This window comes from Astatotilapia calliptera, chromosome 23, assembly GCF_900246225.1.
Source record: "Astatotilapia calliptera chromosome 23, fAstCal1.2, whole genome shotgun sequence".
In the NCBI taxonomy this organism is placed as follows: domain Eukaryota; kingdom Metazoa; phylum Chordata; class Actinopteri; order Cichliformes; family Cichlidae; genus Astatotilapia; species Astatotilapia calliptera.
The window spans coordinates 14408972-14430022 of NC_039323.1; the positions used below are offsets into that span (position 1 = coordinate 14408972).

Below are 21051 nucleotides of genomic sequence, written 5' to 3' on the forward strand. Positions count from 1 at the left end.
AAATAATGTTACAAAGGGCTAAACAATAAGAAACTTCAATAAGTGAAAAATGAATTTCATAGAGTAAAAATTATTTTAATATAAACAGGAAAAAACAAATACTGCATATTAAAAATAGGTTGAAGTAAAAAATAGTTTTTGCAAAGAGATGTCGAGTTCAACTGCCTGCGATCTTCAGGCAGAGAATTCCACAGTCGTCGGGCCTGAACTGCAAAGAACACCTTTAATGACCAACGACTCTTTGGGGCTGCTAACATGCGTCAGGCAGTAACCAGTGTTCATATGCCGTAATCACTTCTGTCTCTTCAAATGACCCCAAACTGACTCAAAGCAGTTTATATCAAGACCCAACATGGTGAAGGACTTCTTTGTTCTTGTCACTCAAGACGGTTCTTTTTTAGTGTTGCTGTATTTTTAAGACAAGTGTCTTGTGGTGGAATGAATGCAGACTTAATCAGATGACTCCCCGAAGGCATCTGTACGTTGCATAACGATCTAAATAGCATAATATAAGACATCAATCTACCAAATAATTACAGAGAAAGAAATGGGTTCAGGTAAGTGACTAATTTGACTGGTCCTTCTAGAAACAAGTTTTGCCACTTGGCCACCGCTTTAACAGTTAATACAACCATGTATCTAATTAATGAGGAGGGAGCCTAAACTTGAATTTCAGTAGTGATTGGCATATAAAAACAGTTCAGACCTGATGCAAACCTCTCCAAAAGTTTGGTGAGTATGCCCAAAAATAAGATTTACAATGTTTTCCCACGGCAGGTTATACTTCTACATATAACATATCTACAAACATACAAACATAGACGGCATTAGAGGTTTATAAGCAGCTCGAACCAGACTGCCAGCATCATGAGCATATTTGGATAATCCCACCAGAATTCTTAACAAAATATTCTAATTCACATTATAGATACCGTAAGTCTGTCACCACACAGCTGAACCTGTTGAAACCTGAAACCTCTACTGCACTATGCATCAACACAGCAACATAAATGGATAACATTTTTCACAGTTGGGTTGCTGATTAGCTTTTTGGGGGCAGGATTGTTTTATTCAGGATTCTTTAAATTATGAATAGAAGGATTTCTCTTAGCTATTTTCTGATATATCAGTATCATCATTTCTAATGACCAATAGATGTAAAAAGTAAAGAAGAGATGAGAGAAACACTCTTTAATAATGTTATGGGTGTTGATGTTGCAAAGTTTGGTCATGTTTAAGTTAGAAGGTTTTTCTTTGTAAATGCAGATCTGAAAAGATACTTAACAGCTTAGTGTAGCTATGATTTATGTAGTATATAACATACTAGGTACTGATAGTGAGACTGGTCATTATTCATCAGCCCTGACAGATGTAGGAGGCTCATGTTGGTAAGTGATCAAAAAAAAACAAAAAAACATGACCACTTACAAGCAGCATATGAAGTCACAGGCAAGCAGGCAAGATGGAAGCGGGTACATTTCTGCCTACCTCTCCATGCAGGCATAAATCAGAGGTCTTTGAAGAGATGGAAGACAAGGCTAATTCCCAGAGGAACACAGGAGCCACTGTGTAAAGTGAGACAGCTGGGGGAGACCGAGCATATGACTAAAGACTGGCTGTGCTACCACTGTATGTCTTTACTGATGGGTGCTGACATGTGCTGTCTGGACCTATAACATCAAAGCAAATAAGTTGTCAACTCAATCAAGAAACAAGAAGTGGCTTTTCATATATATTTAAAGAAGTTGTGAATTTTCCAACTCTGGGACTAATGTAGGCTAGCTTACCTTATCTTTAATAGATAACATCAGCTGAGAATTATACACAAAATAATACAGTAACAGTAAAAAACAAAAATGCAAGAAGGAAGAGTCCTATAATGCTATAACAACAGCAACACAAGCACTGCTACAGTCTGTTACACTGAAATACCATAAGTGGCGTGCAACAGCCATCAGCCAACCCAGCACAAATCAGTTCTCAGCAGTACTGAAACTACCCAAGCAGTACAACATTTACCATGCAATGGAGAGAAATGTCTGTCTTGCAGCTCCAAGGGCAGCTTTCTCATCAATCATAGATGCCTTCAAAAGCCGAGTTTTTGACAACAGCTCGGCGGGGGTTTGGGAACAGCCACATCGTCTGCATTCACAAAGATTTAGACGTAGTTGTGGAAGCAGAGAGGTGTGCCCTGGGGTCTTTCTTCTTGTCCCACTAGATATCAGACTCGTTTCATTTGTGCTGGATCATCTGCTTTGCCAGAACTCTCAATGTAAAGTATTTAATACAATCCACCCAACAGATTTAATAAAAAAAATAAATCTGGCAGATGGACTGGGGATCAAGTGGAGATGAAATGTTTAAGTTAAAGTGCAGTGTTTTAGTTTAATAACCGCAATGTCCCCGTTATACAAAGAGACAACATTCTAAAAATAATTTTGATATAAAAATCAAAATTTGAAAGAGTGTGTTAAATAGACTATAGACAAAAAAGGAAAAACTGGGAGCCGGCATGCTGATCAGGATCACAAGGAAAGTGTTTCTAGGTATCAAGATGAGCCATCCTTAGCCTCCTCAATCTGACATCTGAATTTACACAGGCACACACCCTTACTTACCCGTTAAAATCATAAGTCTTGCCTAGTTAGGCATATTTGGAGGGGAATTTGCCAAAGCAATAAATAACATGAACTTGTTTAATCAATCATATAGCAGCCCAAAATGTCTTTGTTCTTGTGATATTTTATAGAACTATCACTCATATGTGATAACAGGGGCTTTTGAGAAGCAGCAGGCTGCCATCAACAGAAGGCAAAGGCTGAAACAATGCTGGTCCTTTGTGCCAGTAAGTAAGCCCAGTGCAAGAGAGCCAAAGAGGTGGAAAGGGCAAGTCAGACGGCATTTTCACACACACTGGAAGAGACTACATTCCACTGGGCTTCAACTTTACAAAGGGGAGGGCAAAGAAGAAAAATGACTTGTCAAGTGCCATGTTGTCTCATGTATTAACATGCACAAAGGAGGCTTGGGAGGGCCTCTTAACTGGACAGTTAAAAAACAGAAAGTGTGATGAATAATTGGCCAGTTAGAGAAGACCACAGACAATGAATAAGCAAAGAAGATTTTCAACAAATAAATCAATAATCATGCAGCTGAAATGAGCTCCAGCCTCCCTGTGATCTTGAATTGGATAAGCAAATCTTAGGATTTTTTTTCTTGTTTTCTGTTTTGCAGATGCACTATTACAGTGCTTTTTAAGTGTATAACAGCTCACTACAAGCTACTTCAGAACTACTTTCGCTGTCAAATTCTGAAAATCAAGTGGAAAGCATATGTTTGTGATCTATAGCACGGATCAAGCTCTGAAGGTCTTACTGTCATTTTTTGGAAGTCACCCCTGTTTTTAAAAGGGATTATTCCAAAACTGCGACATGGTCTTTCATCAGGACTCATCTGGTGGAAAAGGAGTGGGGAAGGTGAGGCCCCAGGAGGGGTGAGTCTGTTGAAAGACACAACCTGGAGGCCTTCACCTTGCATCCCATATCAGGATTTTTTGAGTCATACGCCCAAATTTGGCATCTTTGCAAAGTGATGAAATTGCACTTAATAAAAAAAAGACACCTCAAGCAATATAATGTGATAGCCCAAAATATTTTTTCTTGCTGCTTCCGTAGGTTATCAGAACAGAGGGAGTCCAATTTTTTACTATTACGCTCTCATTCTTCAATGAAGTCACACTCCACATAACTTTCTTACTCTTACTCTCCAGATTTTTTTTTTTTTTTTTTTTTTTTTTCCACGGGGCTGTTAAACACAATGGAAAGCGCACGATCACCCCAGCTGTCTCCCATTACTGGCTCTGACCAAAATTATTTACACGCCTGCTTACTGGAACTATGGAGAGAGTGAGAGCGAGAGAGGGGAAGAGAGAGGGTTGGGGGCGGGATTTGGTTGACTCCTTCAGATTTACGTAAGCATCCTCTTAACAAGAGGCTGATAAGAAATGACAGACATAGAAGATCTTGTGTCTGTAGAAACTTGTCTGCTGCACTTCACTTAGGCACTCTTCCATGTGTTGGTGAGAGTCTGCTTTCAAAAAAGCTAGTATATGAGTTAGTAAATCAAACTAAATACTCCACCAATCACTTTACACACTTTACACTGTTAATTAAACTGGGTAATACTGCGGTTCCCTTCATTCATAAGTAAAAGCTATAAACACACAGGGCCGCAATGACTGCCTCCTACTTGACAGCACTGTTAAGATAAAGGCTTCACCATGGGGGAGAGCAGATCTGTAATTAGACAGACTCAGGACACCCGTTGCTATGTAAACATCCCAACCACTCAGCGTAGCAGCACACTGCCTCTGCGCTGCGCTGCTCCGGCTCCTCGCATGAATCACTGGGCCACATCTGGTTTAGCATGCTGGAAGGGACTTTGTCGGTTTGGCACGCCGTGCGTGTGTGGAGTGTGTCGATTTGGACCAGACGACCCACGGCTGCGCTTACTTCTCTCCTCCCCCTGGCTACCCCACCTCTCAGATTACAGCGGTTGCACAATGCTCTCTGGCAGTCCTGACTCTTGCTGGACCTAAGAAAGCACCGTGGATACACAGACAAACCTTTTGCTCAACTGTGGAGAGAAAGAAAAGTTACAACCACTTTTGGCACCGCAGTGACTCGCATCTGCCAGGAGTATAGAAAAATGCAGACTGAAAGAAGTTGTTTACTCGAATGTAAAGCTGAAAGCGAACATATGCACTCTGAATATGAGCACGGCTCCAAATTCTCTCTCGTTTTGTTTAACAGTATACAATGAATCGCTGGAGACAAATTCGCACTAGTAGCTTGGTCATCCATCAAGCCACCTCATAAGTAAAATCAGGATAGACAATAAGAGAGAAAGTGCTTTTGCACTCAATAACGCTGGTGTGTTTTTCAGTTAGCCAACACCCCGGCCTTGTGCCTCCAGTGTAACCAGCATCCTGCCGGAGCTGTTTTTGGCAACTGTCTCAAATTAATATCTGGCGTGGCTCCTGAAAGACTTTATTTCACTGTAAAATCCACAGTCAGCCCCAATGTCCCTAATATATCCTTCACAAAGTTACCATTATGGCATGCTTAGGAGACGCAACCGCAAAATGGCAGCGATCATATTGAGGGAGAAAAAAAAACAACAACTTATAAACAGCAGAGTGAAGCAGCAGAGCACAGAATTGAAATATGGACATCAAGGTGCTCTCAGTCTGACTTTTAAGAGTTATGGGAGGCTCAGAACCTGGATTGCATTACGCTGAAAGAAGACTCATTGCAGACTAATCTAAACATTACGTAAGAGCACTCCTGACAAGTTTAAGGGCAGATGTGACTGTTTACACAGATGCTGTGCGATAGTAGGAACAGACAGTAAAAGAGAGAGAGGTGAAAGAAAGAGGCTGATGTGGTGTGGAGTGTCCGTGATGTGGTTTGGAGTAAAGAAAAACTGGTAAGCTTCTCAGTGGCAGTTTTAAAAAATATTTGGCAGAAAGCAAAAAGGATAATGTTCTGAATGTGCCCCCCCCCCCCAAAAAACAAATCATTTGCCAGTAAATCAGTGAATACAGTCACTGCCAATACTCTTTGGAGGAAAGGGCATTTGGTTGTCAAACTGTAAATATCTGTCCCTTGTGACTTAGTATAACAATGCATCTTGCCGTGTGAGGAGGAATTTAGAGGAAAACTTCGTATGGGACTTCATTGTGTTGGAGATCCTGGCATTGTGGCAGAAATTATGTTTGCTCTGCCCACAACACATATTCACTAACTTGCTATTGTCTGAGTAAGAGTCAGCTCTCTGGAGTGCGGTTCAAGCCCCCAGAGAATAAGAGAAGAACTTTTACAATAATTACCTATGGCGGCAATCAGACTGAAACTATGAAAAATGCGAACCACACATTATTCCTGTGCTGCCACAGAAAAACAAAACGGGATACTGCAGTCTAAATCTGGAGTGAGTTCAAGTCGAGAGCCGTACATTGTGAAACTGCTTTCTGTAAACAGGACATCTTACATTCTAAAAAAGAGACCAAACGGAATGAACACTTGAATCTGAATATGGTTTGTGCTCCTTTCAAGTCAGTGTGACAGGTTTGTCCTCAAACTGTAGGGCTAAGTGTCAGGATGGGGTCAGTACACTATGGGATTTGTTCAATTTACCAAACAAAGAAACCCACAGTTGAACTTTGCAGCCAGTGTAGATGTAAAAGCAACGAAAGTTCCTCTAATTACCTCTCATGGCCAACTACACAACTACTTGAAACTCCACCCACTTCTAGTCAACACAGATGTGGCCACAATTGCCGACTACTCACCCGAAACAGAACATCAACAATTCTCCCAACAACTTTCAAGGGACTGGCATGAAATTTGGTACAGATAATACTGGACCAGAGGTTTTTAGTTTAACGCTATTAGGATTATTTTATTCCCTTGAATTTCTACGCATATGCAGTTTTCTTGTATCCTATTTGGATATTGAGGAAAAAAAGTGGTGCAAATATTCATGGCACTTTATCTTCATTAATAAAGATAAATCGTGATGGATCTGGGTCTGCAAATAGGTTGACATTGTTAGGGTTTTAGCGAAATTCCAAGAAACTCATTCTAGTATTTCTCTACATTTTACAAACTAATTGGCACAAAATCTGCTAAAGACATTCATGCTCCCCAGAGGAAGATCCATGCTGGATTAGATTTTTTTTTTTTAATTTGGTCTATAAAATCTTTAAAATATTTTGGTTTTCAGTGTGATGCTTTAAAAAGTTACTGGCTACCAGTTGCTAAATTGCCATTCCAATTTCTCCACACCTGTGAAACTGACAAGTTTTTATGCTTCCAAGGGTATTTATTCTGATGTCTTCATAGATCCATGCATCCATCCTTTGCCATCCAGGTCTGGTCCAGACAGCAGTCTAAAAAGAGATTCCTACACCACTCTCCAGCTCTTCTGGAGAAACACTGAGTCATTACCAAGAGATAACATCTCTACAGAGATTTAATCTCTCCAGCATGCCCTTGCTCTTCCCTGGGACTCCTCCCAGTTGGCCATGATCAGAACACCACATCTAGGAATTGTCCAGGAGACATCACCACCAGCAGATGCTTTTTTAGGTGAGAATAAAATCATCACAGGCATTCTTGCCCCCTCATGATATACTCTATATATTTTGCTGATCCTCCTTGAGTATTCATCCATCAATATTCATATGAGACTTTGCTCTGTCTTTAAACAACATGCAGAATGTACAGTTTGTTTGTTTTTTGTTTTTTTAAAAAGCAGCAAAAATGCTAAGAGAAGAAGATAAATGTAACCTTTTAATATCAGACTATTATAATTGTCATTGTGTGCATGTTAGCATGATAATGCCTTTTTTTCCTTTGTACTGCTCAAGTCTCAAAGAGCTGATGTGACTGCAGAGACTTGACTCTCTGTGTGGCAGAACTGTCTTAGGAAGTCTAAAGGCCGCAGTATACCCACGTTTCAGAGAAACTTGTATTTATACCCATGGTTACGGCACAGGAAGCTGCTGCAGTATTCTCCGAACAATAGGTGTCACCACTCAGATAATATCACCACATAAGGGCTGATATAGGGGGAGAAGAAGTTAAAATGAGAAGCCAAGACTTTGTCGAGTGTTTTTTGCGAAGTTTTTCGACAACCTCTCGAGTTTTCAAAAACTGTCAACCTGTAGCACATACAACCACCTGTGTAGCAGTTTACTTATCTATTTTCTCTCTCTTTGGTTTGTCTGCATCACTGCTGTGAATTACGGAGTACTTGGCAGAATCTGAGTCTCATTCCACCCAATCTGACAGATACACGTAGGCCTGCTGAGTGTTTTGTATTCTCAGATCGAACTTGTCAGCACTTTCTTTAGTATAAATCCCCCTTACTCATGACTCTGACAAGCACTGTCTAGAAAGGCATGCTGGGAGAAGGGTGGAAAATCCCATAGCATAGGCAACATTTTGACACCACAATGTTTCAACACCATAACACCATAAGGATTTTTGCAAAGTTTGTATGATTACAACAATTCTGAAGCAGAGCCAAACATCCAGAATAATTAATAAGTTCCATCTTCCAAAACCATACTGGAGTTGTTAACGCCGAGCTAAATTATGCACTTTCAAGTAACAAGTAAATTATCAGGGTTTATTTTTGATTATTCATCTCCTCTAACGCTATAAACTAAAATCATGGTTCACAAACTGAAGTATGAAGCAAACTTCGGTTCAGGAGATGTTTTTGCTCTTCAAACAAACAAACACACATATATCTGATAACACCTAGTCTCACACGAAAAGCATAGGAAGTGGCTTGAAATGAAATAAACATACCTGCAGATGCCAGGCAACATATTGCAAGAAGCATCAAGGGAATATGGGACCTTGTAGCCATTTTATTATTCTGCAGATTCCAGTATGATAAAAGTGGATGAACTGGCCGTTCTTCAGCGTCTCACAAAGGTTTCCCTTCTTGAGAATGGGTCTGCAGAAAGCCACGTTCAGGCTCCAGCTGCAAGTGAACAAAAATAAAAGATGTCAACCAGAAGAAGCAGGTTCAATTAAAGCATTTACAAACAGCAGGGAACTGGGCTCTGCTTAATATACAGCGTGGGAGTGATGAGATGAGACAAGAAGAGAGGCACTTAGGAGACCAGGGGATTAATCTGGGAGGGTTAATTGGAGGTTATGCATGCTTCAAAGGACCAGGCTGCACACACCTTCCAAGCCTGTTAGAGTGTGCAAGTAGTTTGGGATGGATGACTGACTTGCTGGGTGTTAACAGTCCAGAACATGCCACAGGTTATTAACACACTTTAATTTAAAGACTCAGGAAACTCTAGTGGGGTCTTGAGTAAGCAGCTTAGTACCACCGCACTAATTACCATGACCCTGACTGAAGCTTTAACTTAATCTAAGTGTAAACAGTGACGGCTATGACAAGGGGAAAAATGAAATTCATGTACATTTATAAACAAAGAATATCCAGAATTTTACAGAGTTTCTCTCAGAAAGTGGCAGAAGGAAAAATCCTAATTGTCTTGCATAGAAAGGAAAAGGGTGTAAAGTTTAATTATGAAAGTGATTTTTGTACAGTGAAAAATTTAATTGTTTTATTCTAGTTGATAAAACTGGAAAAAAAATTCTGCCACTATAACCACATTCCCCTTCCTTCCGTGGCAAAGGTGGTGGGGTATGTAAGCAGTGCCAATGACTCAAGAGTGGCGGAAAAAACAAGAAACCAAAACTGATTTCTAGTCTGAATCAATCAAAAAGGTCACCTGTCTAGGTTTCACTTTTCAGTTTAAACAAACCGAACAACGCAAACGCATTTCCCAAGTGTTGAGTGTTGCAAAGCTACAGATGGTTAACATGCAAGTGGATAGATAAGCTTATGAAAGAAAAGGGTAAAAGTAACATCCACTGGCCATATAAGGCTGTCAAAAAGGACTAAGTAGCGTGCAATGTCAGTGTGACTGCTGGCAAAACCACCCCACAGATGTCAGCTACTACCTTTGGGAAAAACCCGTTATAAGACGCTTGCAGCTTAGATGCTTTTTGACAAATATATTTAAACACATCATGAAATGTAGAATCATTATATTTTGTAAATTCTTTTGCAATAATTAAGAATTAATTTTCATTTAGCAGATTTAGCAGTATAATTGTAATTATACTTGGTCCTTTTTCCTTTTACAGAAAAAAATGAATGAGGCAGGAATGATTGAGTCAGGAGTTAGGCTCAGACGAGCAGGTGCTTTTGACCATGAAGTCCATCTTGCAAAAACAACTGTGTGATATCTGCAGCCGCAGACACGGCTATTACAAGTATATTTTAATGCATTTTTATCAAGGTTATAAATTCCAGTATCAGCAGCAGAAAGATGCCTTCAAAACAGTGCATTATAAGAGTCAGACCAGAGAAGCACAGAACAACTTCAGAGCAGCAAAGCAGATAAGGAACACATGGCCATGCTGTTCTTACATTCTGACAAGTATTAATAAAAACAGTACACTGGAACCTAATATATCCAAATGAAAGCAAGCTTTTCCATTTCCAATAATCCAGCTCGTTGTTTTTCAAAGGCTAAATCAAGATTAAAACGTGGACTTCTGAAAGATTTACCATGTTCCGAAGAATCCTTTTAGCTCTTTCTAATTCTCAGTTATTATGTGGGTATGTTCTGTAGATGCAATCAAAACATGTCTCTAGAAAGATATGGTCCGCAGAAAAAGTTGTGCAAATTTCTTCTCTGATTGATGTCTGACTCTTTGTGGCAAGAAAAGTGAAACTGTTGTCATGTTAGAAGTCTTGTAACAAGAACTGCAGGTGCTCACACTTTAAAGGCACTGTCTCTAACTAGTATAGAGCTGTGTGGAAGAAACACATGTGCATCTATATAACCTGTGGTGAGCTATACAGTGTATATAGGAAGTGATGCACAAAGTACTGAGGTGCATCACTCTGCAGTGCAAGCAGCTTGCACAGGACAAAAGGGCCTTTCACTGTGTGGCAGCTGCAAGGGCTGGGAAGTCATTTTGGAACATCATGACAAATATTACACTTTCAGCTTGTCAGTGAGAACCAGAGCGCTCTGTTTGATTTATGCCGCTCCTTGACCTTCATCTCTTCACTGACTAAACAAAGCTAAACTGTGTTGCAATACCTTTTGGGAAGCAAAGACCAAATCAAAGGAGACTTTCTTTACGTAAAACAGTGTGTAGCTCTTTTGATGTATCTATGGTTGGAATCACATTTGCACTGGGTTACAATACTAAGAAAGCTGGTGGTAAAACAGCTTCTAAAAACCTATGTGCAAAAGATTTAGTCATAGCCTTTTAAAGTTGTTTTGGGTTGGAGAAGGTTTTAACTCTATGCTATGGTGATGGTTTTGTTGCAGCAACAACTCAAATCACCTCATGTGACTTCTTCTCAACCCTGACTGTCTAAGCCGAGCAAAGTATTTCCCTCAAAGAGAATCTGGAAAGTACATTATAGCATGCAGACCCCAGACTGAACGTACTGAACATCAGTGAAACCAAGCTGAATACTTGTGGTCAGTTAAGTGTTAAAGGCCTGGCTTATATCTGTGTCATCACGTATGCATACGCTGCAGTTAAGCGATGTCAAGACCCAAGGGCATTTACAGGGTTCTTGTAATCGCAAAGCCATGCGCGAAGAGAGCAATAACACAAAGGCTGAGGTCTGTGTTATATAGTGCATCTTGTGGTGTATGAGTAAGATACTCAGGATTAATACTCATAAGTCATTTTGAAAATCATGTGGTCATATGAGCTTCTGAAAGAACTATAGTGAGCTCTTCTGCACTTTCAGTGTCTATGGACTGTCACGAGACTGCAATTTCAAAGTCGATACCGATACCCCTCAAAAATTGAAGATTGTCTTAAGGTTGTGCAAAACTGTCTGCGATAGCTTGTACTGTGTTTTTGGTGACATCAAGCTATATTTTTGTTGCTAATCAAATAGAGCTGGTAAAGTAAGCCACAACTGCTTCTGTATAGCAGCTGGCAGACTTTTCTCAGTTTTGATCTGAGACTGTTCCCCTGTTAATGTATTAATGTTACAGATAAAATGTCACAATGTCTCATTTTCCCCTTAGACAGTATCAGGGTTTATCCTGCATTGAAATGGACCTTTGGTGGGTGCCATGTAAACACAATCGGTTGGCACAAAGTAAAAGCAATAACTCTGTTTTACTATAATTAATGAATTTTCAGCCACTTGATTAACAAAAACTTCAACAGACTTGAATATTCTATCAACAAAACATTTTAAAAACGTCTTTTTATGACAGCACTGGCGATCTTATCTCCAGACTGGTCGTAAAACTTAAAAGATGGCTTACAAAATGTTCCATCTATTTATGTAAACATCCATCCATTTTTCCCATTTTATTTTCATTAATCCTTATCCAATGTAGCACAGAAGGGGGCTGGAGTCTATGCCAGCCGACACTGAGAGGGAGGGATTGCCAGTCCATCACAGGGTGATAAACAAGCACAGAGAAAGATAAACAAACAATCACACTTATGGACAATTTAGAATCATCAGCCTAAAATAAAAGGCATGTCTGTGAACTGTGAGAAGGAGTCGGAGAGGCCGGAGAGAACCCATGCAAACAGGAGAACATGCAAACTCCTTGCAGACAGGCCCCAGCTAGCCAGAGGGTTCGAACCAGAAACCCTCTTTGTGTGAGGCTAACCGCTTCACCACTGTGCTGTCCAGGTAAAATGCAAATAAAATACCTCATTATTTTGGAGTTTTAACAAATTCATCTATAATAAAAATATATATATGTGGTTGCAGTAATATCCCTGAACTCACCATCTGGACGTGTGAAGCTAAAGCAAGCTAAAAGAATAGAGAAAATATCCTAAGCATGAGCAACCATAACATACAAGTACACCGTGACTGCCACAGTAGTCCTGTCCATTTTAATCCAGTGTAAAGACACGAGTTGACACTCTTAAGTTTTTCTCTAAACTTCTTGCACTGTCAGTCACGTTTGTGCCCACAGAAGCGCGCGGGTGAGAAGAGAAAGCACACCCGTGCGCGCGCGCACACAGTATCGTGCTGTTGTCACTCTGAAGGGAATACTTCACTCAATGTTTACCTGTGCTTTTCTTTAAAGCAGCTTTCTTATGAAACACAACCAAACCAGCAACAAAGAGAATTTAAGCAAGAGCTCTGTGCTGTTAGCCCGTAGCTAACAATCAACAACAGCGGGAGAAAGCAGGAGAGCATGTCAGCGGAATCATGACAGATGTTCTGCTGGAGTTTTGAGCGGCTAAGTACACTGTAACTGTAAACAGCATTTTCAAGGGATTCGCACCCACAGTGCTGCCTGACATTCTTTACATAAACCTTATCTTCTGGACAAAAGCTAAGCGTTATCTAGTCAAAGAATTAGGTCTTGAAAACAAGCGGACATACCATGCAATCTTCAGAAAATGCCCAAGTAAACTTGGTTGAAGTTGAGGTCGCAGCGCTGGATGCGGATATCAAAGTCGTTATTTCGGCTGCACATTCACGCAGTTATTTTTGATGTAGTAGATTAAAAAAAATCACAGAGAACAATGTCGACGGGATATTTTATCAGTTTGTGTTCAAACAACCGCACTCGCTCAAAGTTTCTATCAGTTTACTACTATCTGTCTGCCTTTTTACTGAGGGCTTCATCTGGGGGCGGGGCCTGGAGGGAGGAGGCTGAGCTGCTGCGGCAGAGCTTCCCAAAGCAGGGTGCACGGTCTGCTCAGGAGCTCCTGCAGGAGGATCACAAGGTCCTTAAGTGATCGCACATATCTAAGTCCGAATGTGAGAGTGCGTAACTTTAATATCTCAAAAGGACCCTTCAGTCCCATATGAAACATAAAGACTGTAACTGTATAGGCTGTATAGGCTTGCTTCAGGTTAATCTCACCACACAGGCCAACAGAGTGATCCTTATCCACATGGAGGCCTATTATGACAGGTAATACAAATATCTGGTTAACCAAGACTTCTATTTGATGTGCACCTTTTGCTGCAGCAAGAGGACTTTGTTTTGAGTCATGAAAATAATTGTGTTGCAAGGTGTTTGGCGGTAGGGTGTTTCTGTGTAATCCTTTGGCATCTAATGTCCAGTTTATTAAAAATCTCCATGTATAGGATATTGTGCAATTACAATTTTACAAAATACCATGATTTATAACATATGATATAGTAATAGAACAATCAGACATGTTATGACTGTTAAATCAACCATCATCATCTATATGCTTTAACTAAACTGAGGTCAAACTTTGGCAATATTTATTTAACTGAGACAAACATGGCAGACACTTGGGATTGCAAGCAGATGCAGCTTGCAAGCCCAAGTGGCACTTGGTATTCCAGTGACTTGCTAAAGAACAATAATATTTTTGTGAAAAGACCACTGCTGCAGGAAATCCAGAAGTTGTCGGAATAGTTGTACAGTTCAAATAATGTCTAAATCATCCAATCTGTGTCTGATGTGTATGCTTTTTGCATGTGTACTATCCAAAAAGCATACAAACAGAAAAGTCACAGTATCGCTGCAATGCGATGTGAGGAATTCACAAACCATCCAACCTGATTGTACTTTAAGCCAAATCAAAGGAGCTAGTATATAAAAAATGCTGTTATGACAGCTGAATTCTATTCTAGCTGCTTTATGTTCAGGACCATTACGCATTTGAATACATTAGCGCCATCATTAATGTTGAAGAACGTCTATGCTTTTCCTACTATTTCCTACTATGTCTGCTGTGAAAAAGACCATATGCACTCAGTTTGGGTTTATTATTTATTTAAACACTCTGAAAGTGTAATGGATAGGAAATTACCGTCAGCAGATTGAGAGCAGCAGTGACGGGTTGCACTGCACAGTGTCTGAAATGCCCACTGGGTTAAAGATGCAGTCACTAAACATATCATGAAGTCTCTCACCCCAAAAAAACATAAAGTTGTCTACCTTTTTGAATTAGTTCATTGTCACATGATGATGACTACTTAGCAAAAATTACTACTACAGGAAAGACATTAGATGTTCACTGATGGAGTAATTTGTCTGTTTTCTTTGCCTAAAGATAGTGACAAATGAAAGAAAATCCAGTTTTGGGAAGTGTTTTGGGAAAGTATCAGGCTATCAAATTTTCCCAGAACAGCTTTTAGGCCAGCTGACGCAGGACGGATGGCAGGGTAGGTATGGCACATAACTTTCATGCTGATGAAATCATTCAGTGACCGCTCATGGCCTAAGGGCGGAGGCAGTTATCCTCCTACATGTGTTTCATCACAGGGAGTCAAATTCTGTGTTTATTTACAAGGATCCTTCACACTAGGGGGACCAAGGAACCCATTTCACCAAAACAGGCCCCAAAAGCATAACAGAGCCATCAAATCCCATCAGTGCAGAGGTCAAGGTCAAGAGATCAAGTCCTGAGGTTTTACTTTAAATGTGCCATTTGACCGGAGTGAATGTTTTTTATGGTGAATGGGAGATCTGGTGTCACCAGATAGTGATCAAAGACCACCAGAGGCCCTCAAACAAAGACAGTTTAGAGGTTACAGTGTGACTGATGTGATGCCTTTGGGCCTACATACTTTAAATTCAAAATGACAAAAAGAAAACACAAAAAAACCCTTCTCCACTCTGTGAAATATTGTTTTCCATGTGAAGTAGAGCAAACATATATATACACATATATATACATATATATATACACATACACACACACACACACACACATATATATATTTTTTTATTTTTTTTATTTTTTTTTATTTAACATTTTTAATTTTTGCCTGTCATTGTGATCATTTCATTAGAAATAAAGATAGTATTCTTATGTATTAGTTTCATATTTATCATCTCGGTCATTTGTATGTTTAAATGTTTTGAAGCGGTTTCTAATATTAGGAAGTTTTTTGTTTTTGTTTTTGTTTTCTTTTACAGCTCTCACAAGAATTTTTTTTGTCACATCCTTTTTATTTCAGCACCCTGCAACCCCCATCACAAGCACTAAACTGTGTGCGGAGCGATTCCTGCGTGTGAAATCTCTCGTACGCTGCTAAACAAACACCGAATTGCTCTGCTGTGATATCAGACTCCCAGCAAAAAGGAGATGCTGTGTGACTTGGTACAACATAAATGTCAGCTTAGTGATTCACCACTAATGAGATGGCACCTGTGACAAGAGGGAAGGAAACTTTTGTTGTGGAAAACACACAAAAACACACTGATGTGCTGCTTTTGAGAGTTGACAAGGAAACGCTCAAAGGGATCAAATTATTTTACATCTCATACATATGCATGTCTCCGTTAAAGTGTTCCACTTTGTTTATTTACACTGTGTTAGGGTTGTGAATACAGCTGAGATGAAGGGGAATAGAAAGTGTAACGGTGCATCAAAGATATGAGCAATCTGAAGCTTCTTCACTTTCCATTAATGTAACTCCCGTTCTTGACTCTTTATTGACCCAGTTGATTGCTCTACCTGTCAAGACCAACCATGCTTTTCACTAATATTGCTCTACTTTGAGTGCCACCAAGTGTCACCGCATGAAATAATAAGTGATCTTGGCTGAATTGCATTACACGCAAAAGAAAAATTACAGTTTTAGACAATCTGGGCTTGAACATGTTCATTTTTGCTGTATTGTTATTTTCTATCACTGCTGTGTGTGGTTAATGTATTCTTACAAGTAAATATAAATTACATATACAGATATGTTAAGTAATGGACTACCCATAATAAACTCTTTTGTTCGGCTTCTTTACATGATGTTTCAAGGACACAGACAATGATTTTCTTTTTATACTGGAAGGATCATTTCCTTTTTATGGCAAAGGTAATCTTTCAAAAGACAACAAAAGCAGATTAATGTGTTCAAAGCCAGAATGAAGACAGTAATAAATATATGCAGAATATAAAGTGGTCAAGTTTAAAGCGCAACCTTTTCAGTGTCCTTTACAAGGTGGATAAACACAAAAAATAAGTGTCTCAAAACACTGTTAGTAGTGAAGTAGAACTACAACACATATGATATCAGTATTTCAGAGTATTGTGCTTTTCCTTTGTTAACGGAACAGCAATGAAGGTTTTATGAAGTGTACTTTCACCTGACAACACACCCCCACTTTCAAACACACTGCATCTCAGTAGTCAATATTGTCAGCAGTCATCTCAGAAATATAACAACAATTAGACGCCTCCATTGTACAGGTATAGCCACTGTTCTAAAGAGGGTCAAATATTTGCTTCTGTAAGTATTGCAAAAAGACCAAAATCAGATGTACTTTATGCAAGACAAGCCTTTTTTCTCTGATAATATTTTATCTTGAATTGGGTTGAAACAATATTTTTTTGAATGAAAAGAATAAGTTATTATCACAGCGATAGTCCCCCTTGCTTTGTCCTCGGTTCAGCAATGTTTTTGGACACTCCAAACGTTTGAGCAGGGCAGGGTTGTTATTGGACTGCTGTTGACTTGGATTGCAGTGTGTTATCAGATGGAAAGAGTGAAAAGGGATTTTCTGGCCCACATTTTCTCAGTCACACAAAGGCCACAAAAAAAAGGCAAAGCCAACGTTAAAGCCTCATTCCAGCTGGCTCTTGGTACAGCACGGTGTCTTTGACTACTGACCAGGACAGCATCTCACATGTTCTCACTTTGATTTCAAATACCTATCAGTAGCAGGAAAGATGAGAGGGCTTACTGTAGAGCACTAGTTTTATGGTAAAACTGGGGGTTTTCTCCTAAATCATTGCAGAAACACATCTGATTTCTATTTAAATGTGGCCTATTGCTTTTAATTCATTTTAAAACCAAACCAAATGCTGCTAGACCACTCCAGACATCTTAAGTTAGATGAATGGATATTCCATCTGGTAACAACATATGAAGACAATAATGCAGCAGGTGAACACACAAATCTGCACATGTATTTTTTTTCTCCAAAGTAGTCAGCTGTGAAAGCATAGTAAAAGTCTTCTTGTAATGTTAATTTAACGTAGCTATTAAGCAACCAGACAGATTGGCAGCACCTCTCCCTTCGGGCATGGCCAGTAAACTTACATATGAGATTCTGAAGTCCCTCAATGTGCTCAAAAGTTTAGACTTTCATTTAGTCTGTTGTTTATTCAAAGATTTTAATTATATTCAAATTTTTCCAGGTTATTTTTTTAACTATTTAAATAAAGGTAAACAAAAAAGACATAAGAAATACATTCTGTCAATCTCACATATAGTTTAAAGGTCACCTGGGGAAAAAAATTGTTGACCTCTTAGAGATCATCTCATATCTGTTATTAAAAGACTTTCATTTTACCAGAGTTGCATTAGAGATTTCCTTGTAATTTGCAATTTTCTTTAGAAAAACAGAGTTTTGTGGTGATTTCTGTCACTCAATTTAAATGTGATGCACAACAGGAGATTTAGTAGATTTAGTTCAAAGTTTCAAAATGGGAATAAGTATTTCTTATTCCCATTTTGGACTGAAAAATAGGGTGAAAAATAAGAAATTGCATTTTATTTACACAACATAAAGTGTAGCATAATAAAAATATGGATTCTGTTGCCCTCTTATGGATGGTATAGAGCAAGGTAGGGATTTGCTCAGCATGTTTTTCTGCTCTTCAGTGAAGGAGTTAGACCATTAAAAAATAGTAATACGTGCAGCACAAGCAGAGGTAAGAAAAGTGCCATCCTTTACTAAACCCTGCTCCAGGAACAGGCCATATCGGTTATTAAAAGGCAACCCGACAACATTTTTCAAGGGTTACCAAACACGAGACATTCTCAGCCCAACTACTGAGAATAAAATTAATGTAGCATGGTTATATTTCAACTCTATAGTTTTCAATTGATTTAGAATTAGAACACTTTTAATAAGATCATCATTTCCTGGCTGATTGTTGTCAGGCTTTTATTTACGCTGTGTATGAAGTTTGGGTTAGAATCCCACTGGAATTACAGGGAAAAGACGTTTATTGTCATCTGAATAGAGCCAAATATTATTTATTGCCTTATAGCTTTGGAGTTGCTACTGGATTTAGGATCATTAAGCAAAGTAATAATGCCATCAAATTGTATTTAATGCATAAATACTCAATTTTATAAAATGGAAATATTCTAGTCATTTTGATATTAATGTAAGTTATATTAACCATCATGTCTGTCTTGATGTGTTGTTGTTTGAATTAGAGTTAATCCTGATTATTTAACATTTGCTTAGCTAATACAGAACAATGTGTCACCTAGGATCACTAAAGGTTTGGAATGTGGTAAATCAGCCTTTCCTGAAAATAATATGACAAGTACTTTTCAAGTAACATAAAGTAGCATTAAAGCTATTTGACTTCTGATTAGAAGCAGTTAAATGTGTAAACAGTGTCTGTTCCCTCACTTCTTTTGAGTTTATGTTTGTTCATTCAAAAACAAATACCCGTTGTTTCTCCTCACTTTTGAAACATGGGCAGGGCAGAACCTTTTCCTTTATGACCTCCTCCCTTCTCAACAAGCTTCCGGTAATTGTCAGGGGAACTCACACTGTGTCAGTATTTACGCTCAGATTCAAAACTCATTCTGCCTGCCTATACCTTTCACTTTCTGAACTTCCTTGCATTTGGTCTTTTATTGGTATACTGAAGACTGTTTAACACCCCTTTCTGCCTCAGTTCCTAAAAGGTCTACTTCTTGCATTTAAATTTAGTTTGATGCTATATAAATTACAATATACATGTAAACACGTGTTTTCACTTTAGACTGCAGTCAAAAATCTCTTTTACTTACAAAGATATACAAGTGAGCCTTTAAAAAAAACTAAAACCTCCAAAAAACAAACTGATGTTTATGTTCTGAGTTTACTTCCAGATGTTTAAATGACAGCCAATAATTTCATAATGACATTTAAACAGAAACGTGAATATTCCAGTTAAATAATTTGTGGGTATGTGGGACATAAAGGAAAGCAACATGCCGCCTCCTTTTGCACTCGAAGCTGTATAATTTCACCACACATTTTTGGCCATGGCTCCATCTTGTGGAAAAAAGGTGCAAGTGACTAATGTCGAATTAGTTTTATACTCCTTTTTACTGACAGGCTAAAAGACTTAAAAATACAATATTTTACAAATTACCTTAGAAAGAAAACAGGTAATATACATATAAAAATGCATGCACAAATACACTCACCGGCCACTTCATTAGGTACACTTTGGTAGTGCCAGGTTGTTCCCACTTTTGACTTCAGGACTACACTCATTCGTCATGGTACCGATTTAACAAGATGATAAAGGTAACTGAATCATTCCTCAGAGTTTTTGGTCCATACTAACATCATACCATTGTGTAGTTGCGGCAGATTTGCAGCTACAGATCCATGATGCAAATCTCCTGCTCAACCACATCCCAGAGGTGCTCCATTGGATTGAGATATGGTGACTGAGGAGGCCATCTCAGAATAGTGAACTCATCATGTTCAAGAAACCAATTTGAGATTAACTGAGTTTTGTGACATGGTGCATTAGTCTGCTGGAAACAGCCATGAGAAGGCTATACTGAAGTCATAAAAGGGATAGCACGAGCATCAGCATCAGCAACATGGTGACCATGGAGTTTAAATGATGACCACGTGGTACAAAGGAGTCCAAGATGTAATATATCCCCTATATCATTATGCTACCTTCACGAGCCTAAACCATGGATACAAGGCTGGATGGATCCATGCTCTCTACCATCCGAATATTCCACTACTAATTGGAACTCATTAGACCAGGTAAATTTTTCACAATTTTCTAATCACAGTGGCAATTTTTTCTATATATCAGATTTCATTAGAAGCAAACTTAATGTACTTAACATGGAAGAACTTAAAAAGTGGTGGTAGGTTTACAATGCCAAAGGCAGTAAAAAACTACAAAATGTAATAAAACAAAGCAAAACAATGCTGATCTACAATCTTCTGTCCAGTTTTTGTGGAGCCTGTATAAACAGGAGCCGTAATTTCTTTTTCTTAGATGACAGGAGTGGCACCCAGTTTGAACTTTGCTAATGTAGCTCCTCTGTTTTATATAGGCATAAAGCAGTCTGGCCATTCTTCTCTGACCTCAGACATTAATAAGGTATTTTCAACCAGAAAACTGCTGCTCACTTGACATTTCTGGACCATTCTCTGTAAATCCTAGAGCGAAAATCAAAGTAGATCAAAAGATTCTGAAATACTCAAAACCAGCCTGTCTGATACCGACAATCATGCATGTTTAAAGTCACTTAAATCACCTTTCTTCCCCATTCTGATGCTCAGTTTGAACTTCAGCAGGTCATCTTCACCATGTCTACATACCTAAAAGCACTGAGTTGACCATTCAGGTTCAATAATAAGGAAAGGAATAATTAGAAAGAATATTGCCACTAAATTAATTAATGAAATAATTGAAAATTTAAAACATGCACCACTTGAATTATAAGAGCAAAGTT

At 38.8% G+C, this 21051-nt stretch overlaps 1 protein-coding gene across 3 annotated transcripts in view; it reads right to left on the reverse strand.

Moving 5' to 3' along the window:
• Positions 1–13243, reverse strand: part of tgfbr3 (transforming growth factor, beta receptor III) — a 70647-nt gene extending 57404 nt beyond the window's left edge. For 2 of the 3 annotated variants that reach the window (XM_026160147.1, XM_026160146.1), the window contains exons 1-2: positions 13003–13243; positions 8382–8559 (exon numbers count right to left, since the gene is read on the reverse strand). In XM_026160147.1, the coding sequence (XP_026015932.1) occupies positions 8382–8442 (61 nt within the window). In that variant the 5' untranslated portion in view covers positions 8443–8559; positions 13003–13243. The remainder of the gene's footprint in view (positions 1–8381; positions 8560–13002) is intronic. The other variant, XM_026160145.1, reaches the window with a different exon arrangement.
• Positions 13244–21051: the final 7808 nt, after the last annotated feature.